Source organism: Spea bombifrons, chromosome 10, assembly GCF_027358695.1.
Source record: "Spea bombifrons isolate aSpeBom1 chromosome 10, aSpeBom1.2.pri, whole genome shotgun sequence".
Lineage (NCBI taxonomy): Eukaryota > Metazoa > Chordata > Amphibia > Anura > Pelobatidae > Spea > Spea bombifrons.
In genome coordinates this window covers 3,345,065-3,352,701 of record NC_071096.1, presented here as the reverse complement: position 1 = coordinate 3,352,701, position 7,637 = coordinate 3,345,065, and the positions used below count along the sequence as shown (strand labels likewise).

General features: G+C 39.7%; 1 protein-coding gene across 1 annotated transcript; it reads right to left on the bottom strand.

Annotated features, from left to right (window-relative positions):
* Positions 1-945: 945 nt before the first annotated feature.
* On the bottom strand, positions 946-2,716 carry PHLDA2 (pleckstrin homology like domain family A member 2). The gene is made up of 2 exons (XM_053448560.1): positions 1,985-2,716; positions 946-1,006 (listed from the first exon to the last, which is right to left on the bottom strand). Exon 1 carries the CDS (start codon positions 2,403-2,405, stop codon positions 2,025-2,027), a length of 381 nt encoding a protein of 126 aa, XP_053304535.1. The 5' UTR covers positions 2,406-2,716; the 3' UTR covers positions 946-1,006; positions 1,985-2,024.
* Between the last annotated feature and the right edge of the window lie 4,921 nt (positions 2,717-7,637).

Here is a 7,637-nt window from a genome sequence, read left to right as displayed (position 1 = left end):
GGAATTGGGGTTCCATTCACTTAAGAAAATTGTAATTTTTATAAAGTGCAATACATTTAAAGCTAAAATAGTTAAGTAATTTAATTGTATTAATTAATAAATAAAATGTATTAATTTTAATCATTTATTTAATCATTTTTTATTATTATTTATTTTAAATATATAAAAAAATATATAAATTTTACTTTTGGGAAAGGGACATTCCGTTGAATTTTTTACTTCCTTTATGTAAATCTAACATTTCAGATTGTAAAGCGCTCGAGAAGTCATGGAACCGGCTTACACGAGCATTCTGAAATAAAGAAACGTTACATTCCGTTTCAAATATCTAACATTCTACAGATATGTCGAAATCTTTACAGAACTATCTGTAACGTCACAAAACATTTTTTTCATAATAATTAATCTATCTAATTTACCATGTATTATAGTGTTAGATATTATTATAATTTATAAAAATTTATAAGATTTTTTTTTTTTTTTTTTTTTTTTAATTAAATTTTTTAAAAAAAAAATGTTAAAAAAATACAAAAAAACTCAACAAACCGCTTTCACCAAACTTGCCAATAAAGAACGTAAGAAAGCCAACAGTGCAACTTTTTCGTATAAAAAAAATTCCAATTTAATAGAATAAGTTAACATTCCATAAAACATTTATTCAGAATTAATGGTTTTTCGTAAATGAAATAAAAAATATATTTATATATTAAGACGGAAAGCCATTGAAATAAATACACATATAGAGAACACAGTACTGAATAATAAATTAGCCGGTCCAATCCGGTTGGTATTGCGTAATGGTTTCCCCGTCGATAAATACAGCTGAGCCAATCAGATCTTCCGTTCGTGTTTCGGGGGAATCTTTCGTCGGCAGGTCTCAAGTCCGCCGACGGACGTTCCAGCCAGCGAGGAGAAAATAACTTTTCCCGAAACTTGAATTATCTTCACGTGATTTCTCTCTCTCCGGGATCGACTCTCGCTTTGTTTGGTCCATGAAATAAGTGCACTGGGGAGGAAAAAAAAAATATTATATTAGTTCAAATGTACAGGCTTGTCTTATTGGTTGGTTTAATAGTGAATAATAATTTAATAATTAATAATAATAATATTAATAATAAATATTTAATAAATGAAAATAAATATGTTAGTTAACCCCTTCTGACCCTGGGGGGAAGAATGTGACCTGTCTGGCTGATCAGAAGAAGGGGCAGAAATATTTACTGTTAGTTTGACATCACTGAGGTCCTTTAAAGGCTGGGATCGGAGGGTTTCCTTAATTTTAAGAGGCACGGAAGCCTTGAAATAAGGTGATATAAATGAAAAACTGTTTGGGGGGATTTTTTTTACAAATAATAATACAATTAAAACATTTTCCCTAATCTTAGCTTTCCGCCATAGAAAGTACGATGTGAAAGGGTCAGAGATGCATGGAACTCAATGCGTTTTTTCCAGTTCATGCGCAATTTTTTTTTCTTGGAATTCTGTATAGTTTTTAGACCATGGAAATGCTGCGAAATATGACGGGAAGCTCTGAGCTTCGCCCCTTTGGTGTCTCTGGATGCGTTGAATTCACACGCTGCTCGGTGGTTTCCAGTTACTAGTAAATCGAGCTTTTCTATGACATCACAGTAAGGGCTCCGGCAGCTTTTGTCAAATAAATGCTCTCGGCAGAAAAAACTGTGGCAGAAGGTTTGGAAACCCCTTCACTGGATTAAATGGGCATTAAAAACGTCTTTTTTGCCCCTTTTTTTTAAAAAAAACCTGTCTGCTCCCTGAACTCGCCATTCCAGATACCCCGCCAATGCCTGTGACCTCACCTTTACAGATACCCCGCCAATGCCTGTGACCTCACCTTTACAGATACCCCGCCAATGCCTGTGACCTCACCTTGCTGTTTCCCCTAACCTCACCTTTCTAGATACCCTCCTGTTACCCCTCGCCCCACTCTCCCAGATACCCCACTGCTGCCCCCTGGTGTCCTCACCTTTTCAGGTGCGGCTGCTGCTCCACGTGCCGGCTGCTGCTCACACGCACGGTGCGACCCTCCTTTCACCCTCCTGCCGGCTCCTGAAGTGCTGGATCGCCTTCTTGTTCTGGAAATCGATGAGAGCCATGGTGATGGCCGCGTTCCAGCAGCTCTCGTCTGGGCATCGGAAGTCAATCTCCTTGTTATCCGTGGTGACTATGGTGAAATAGATGTACTTGCCAGTCCTCTCCACGCAGTCCAGCTTCTTTATGGACTGGAACTTGAGCTCTTTGCACTTGGTCTTCTTCTGCCCATCTGCAAACATGTTCAGGCTCTCCTTGGTCAAGACACACACCTTCTTCCTCCAGAACTGGAGAAGGTTGTCACTCCTCTTCTCCAGCTCTCCTTCCATGATCACCTCTGGTACCTGCATTTTCATTCTCTGGGGGACCAGATCCAAGGCTGGTGGACCTCTTACTGCTGGACCTGGTCTGGTGGGATTGCGTTTAGACCCTCAGTAGCTCCTGTTGGGTTGGAGCTTGGCTCTTCTTCTGTACCTCCTGTTGGCTTTGAGCTTGGCTCTCCTTCTGTACCTCCTGTTGGCTTTGAGCTTGGCTCTCCTTCTGTACCTCCTGTTGGCTTTGAGCTTGGGTCTTGCTCGGTAGCTCCTGTTGGGGTTGGGTTTGGGGTTTGCTCGGTGGAAGCTCCCTTGATGCTTCCTCCCCGGCTACTAACTCTGAATGAGAAGAATGGAAAGATATGTAAGAATTTATGTCACTCGGCTTCACCACTCCCTCCAGTGACGAGCTGAGGAATGCTGGTAACTCCCAGTAAGGCTGACTCATTCTCTGTCCTCTTTCCAGTGTCTGACTGGGACTTTATCCACAGCCTGTTAACCATTAACCACCGATTCATTCATGTCTTCTGCCACACAGGCTGAGGATCCGCTCCGATCCCTCGACAGGTGGTCTTTCTCATAGTAAACGTGGGTTTTCCGTCAGAACCCTCGCTCTGTACTCACAATACCGGCTAAACAAATGAAACGAGGCAGCCTGGTGGGGCGAACGCTCAAAAAAGACTACCTTTATTATTGAATTATTTATTAATTAATAATTAATAAACTTTACGGGGCATTAGTCCTAAATATGGATATTTCTGAAGGACGCTTTATGTGTCATACAAGATACAGTCACCAAAATCACCTTTTTTTTAATATAAATCATAGGCGTCCTACGTGTCCCGGGAAATTATTCATTATTAGTTTTATTATTGATGGTTTTTTGGGGATTTTTTTTTGTAGGTAATTATTTTAGACATTGAAATAAAGAATGTCACCTAAATCAGGCAACATCTTGTGGTTTCCATGCAGCCTCTCCATTCGGTTTCCGTACTGGGACAGGTCCCCCACTGTTTTAACCTCTACTACTTCTGCTGGGTGGCTGTCCCACTTATCTACCACCCACTCAGTGAAGTAAAACGGCGGTTCTATAAACTGCTGGTTTCCAGGCGCCCGGTTGTCCTAATCGACCAGCTGCCCGGAATAACGGAAGCATTGCTGCGATGATTGACAGCTCGGCTTCTCGAGAGGGTCCGCAGCAGCCGCTTCCTGCGCGAACGGCTTTAAAGGACCGGCGACCTCATATGTTGGGCCAAGTAATTGAATCTGGAGTTTCCGCAGCCTGGGGGGGTTGTCGGCCCATCTGCTCCCCGTCTCCTTTCAGTTCCTGCCCCCTGACCCCGCGTGCTGAGTATCGTCTTTGTGCCATCCAGCCCGGGCCGGCGGTCCCGCTAGAGACTACTTCTGTGTTTATATTTTTAAAAAATATATATTTTTAAGCTGAATTTTGGTACGTTTGTAGATAACGATTAACGCAAAAACGGATAGAAATTGCTGCTGATTGTGATGATAACGCGACGCAGCCCATTTGGGTCACCAGCAGAACCCAGCAGGTCCCCTGACTCCGGAACCGGTTCTGGATTACCAGACAGACCAATCGTAGAGTTAGAACTCGGCGCAGTTATCCCCCAAATAACTAAATAGCACAAAAGAAACAAAAACAGAAAGAAAAAAAAAACTGTGTTTTTATAGGTTCTAGAGGTTTGCAACAAAGAATTCCAGATGTTCTTAACCGGGGGCTCCGGGTCGTAACGATTCCAGACAGAGTGTAAAAAACAGCTTCGCACCAAATACCCCAAAATCATCAAATAAACTAAAAATGTATGAAAGCGGTCGGTGTGCACACGCGTGTGCGTGTTCTCTGGGAAGGGCTTTAAAAAGACAGAATCCGTTTTAATGGAAATGATATGGAAAAGGTTTCCGTGGCCGAGCACATGCGCTTCCGCCTCTCCCTCGGCTTCTGACATCACAGTTGGAGCCCATTAGTCAAATGATCTGAAGTGACATCATATGGTGTCATATACAGTGCTGAGAATCCTTTGTGCTCCTGGGGGCCGCTCCACCTGTAGGTCATAAACTGTACAAAGAACAACTACTACTAACAATAATACTTATTATAATTAATAATAAAAATAATAATAACAATAACAATAATAATAATATACAATACATTATTATTATTATTATTATTATTAACAATTTTCACCCGTTTCTCCTGCTGTAAAGACTCAAACCTTTGGTCTCGTCTTAGATTCAGGAGCCGTATGTCTGTCCCATGCACGTTCAAATCCCCTCATCGTATTAGCCTCTACCACTTCTGCTGGGAGGCTGTTCCACCTATCTGCCACCCTCTCAGTAAAGTAACATATTTGCTTGCATTAAAGGTTTTTGCGGTTTTAAAGCATATATATATATATAAGTATCGTGCCAGATTCTCTTTGTTCTACGAGCGCTGATTGGCGAGTCCATTATAGCGTTTCCGACATTCCGCGTAGAATTAGCCGTATCGCTGAACAATAGCTCTTTTTTCGCACTGATTCCATAGGGGAAGCATCGGCTGCGCATGTAAGGACATGTCCCAATTGTGGAATTTCTTTTGCTTCTGTAAATAAATGTTACTCCCACGCCTCGAGTTGGCTTCCCAGATGAAATCTGATCTGTTCGCTCGCAGTCAGGAGACGATAACCTCGTTCTCAATATTCAGAGGCTTTACTTTGCAAAAGAAAAAAAAATGGATTAAAGGTGCTGTTCTACCTACTCGCTGAATTAATACTTTTTGGAACTAAACATCCTAGTGCTGCCGAGTGTTTAACCCTTCCCTACAAATTTTTTTTAATTTTTAAAATTTGCCTCATTCAGAATTTTTACTGGGAACACTTAATTGTCACGTGACACGAAAACAGGCACTGATAGGCTGTTACATTAAAAGTTAATAATAATAATATTATTATATTGTATTATTATTACATTTTATTTATTATTATATTTTATTTATTATTATTATTATTATTTTGTTTTATTATTGTTACATTTTATTTATTATTATACTTTATTATTATTATATTTTATTTTATTATTATTACATTTTATTTATCATTATTATATTTTATTTATTATTATTATATTTTATTTATTATTATTATATTGTATTTATTATTATTACATTTTATTTATTATTATATTTTATTTATTATTATTTTGTTTTATTATTATTACATTTTATTTATTATTATACTTTATTATTATTACATTTTATTTATCATTATTATATTTTATTTATTATTATTAGTGTTATTTTGTGAATGTTTAGTTCTGTAACCGTTTTACAGAAATGTAGGTTATTGTTTGCAAACTGCTTTTCATTGCTGAGCTTCTTTAATGCATAGAAACCGAAAATGTACCGGAGGAGCGTAAAACGGCCCGACAGCCCAGACCGCCATTTATTCTGTAAATCTACACAAAGCAAGGGGGAAATAAACACGTTTCAACTGAAAAAATGTAACAATATTGTAATAACGACTATAAACATACGCTGGCAGAAATCCCAGACAACCCATACTTCACACCGTCTCATTGCTCTTCCAGTAGCACGTGGAGTGTCGTGAGATCGGGGTGCAGGGGGGTTAAACCCCCCCCCCAAAAAAAAATTCTGGGAACCTAGATGTATTATTTAAACATTGCATAAAAATGTATTATTTCAAGTGTTCCTATAAGAAGAAGAAGAAGAAGAAGAAGAAGAAAAAAAGAGAGAAAGAAAAAAAGAAGTAAATAAAAGAGAGGGAAAGAAAAGGAAAGAGAAAGAAAGAAATAAAGAAAGAAAAATAAAGAAAAAAGTTTTAATATTTACTAGCTTTTTGATCCAGATATTGTATCACATTCCTTTGTACAGCGCTACAGAATATGATGGCGCCATATATATATATATATATATATATATATCATTAAATAACAATGCATACCGTAAGGACGCAATCACAATTTATTTTAGGTGCCCTACATTTCGAGATGTTTTGTGTTTTTTTGTAGTTTTTTGTATCCTATAATTCCGATGTAATTACTGTGCTCTGAAAATGTTAGTTTATGGAAGTAAGAACCTGAAATCGATGGGATTTATGGGTAGAAGTCCCAGGAGCGGCCGTTGCCTGTAAAGGTAAAAGAACCCCCGCCGTTCCCACAGATATAAAGCAGGGTGGATGTAAAGCCGCGCTCCGCTCCCTCGCTAATGCCGGTAAAAGTGGCAAATAAATGATCGGGGCTCTGTTACTCGTAACGTGGTGTAGAGTCTTAATAAATCGTAAACATACGGGGCGATCGAACGCGTTTTATTCAAATAAAATTCCACATTAATCCTGATACAAAATTTGGTTTTGACTTTTCCATCATTCTGACGACACCTCTGAAAATACCGAATAATGTATATTGTGACCGGAAGGAACGAGGGTGGGGGTAGAACGTGGTCCCCATGATGGAAGTGGACACTATACCTGGGGAAGCTCAAGGTTTAACCCCGAGTCTCAGGGTGAAGGGGCAGATTCTCGGGGTCACACAGTCCGACTCCTTCCTATTCTTCCCCCGTTGTGATCATATATAAGACTCCCAGTTGGTGTTTTTGCTCCCAGTATGTTATGGTTGACATTCCTGTCAGAATGCAGGTGACTCAATTAAGCGTATCTTTAAATAATGACAAGTCAAGGTTTCCATGACGACCAGTATTAGAACCATTTGGGTAACACATTTGGCAACTCTTCACATCGAATCTTCACGATGAGCTATTAAAGGGTTACTGTTTCAAGATTCCCAAGGTCAGCACATTTAGAAAGTTCCAAGGTATGGTGAACACGCGGGGAATATCATGGTTTGGTCAGCCATAGTTGGGCTTCCCAGCTTGTAAAGACTACAAGTCGTGGTCGATACAGCTGGCGCTCCTTCTCCAGAGTAGTATTTGGGTCCTTGAGGATGTCCTTGTGTTGGGCTCGTCACATTCGTCTCAACGAGCCAAGCCCTGGGTCACCAGGATTTGCCCTCAATAAAGAAGAGAGATATTGAGAAGGTTCTACTCTCCCGCAGAGTCCTTCTTTGGCGATTAGACCGCGTCATCTTAACAATTATTGTACGTCTTGCCTCGAAATTCCATTTCGATTGTAAAGATAAAGCAGCTGCTGCAGAGTGTTACTTTAAAGCTTACCGGCTTCCAATTTCCCGTGGGTGCCGTCCACCAACCTCGCTTGGCTTCCTCGCGGTTCCTTCCTACTGTGCTATGAGGAAAATGTATCA

Excerpts from the sequence above, each read along its gene's own strand:
- PHLDA2 (XM_053448560.1), bottom strand. The coding sequence starts at position 2,405 with ATGAAAATGCAGGTACCAGAGGTGATCATGGAAGGAGAGCTGGAGAAG.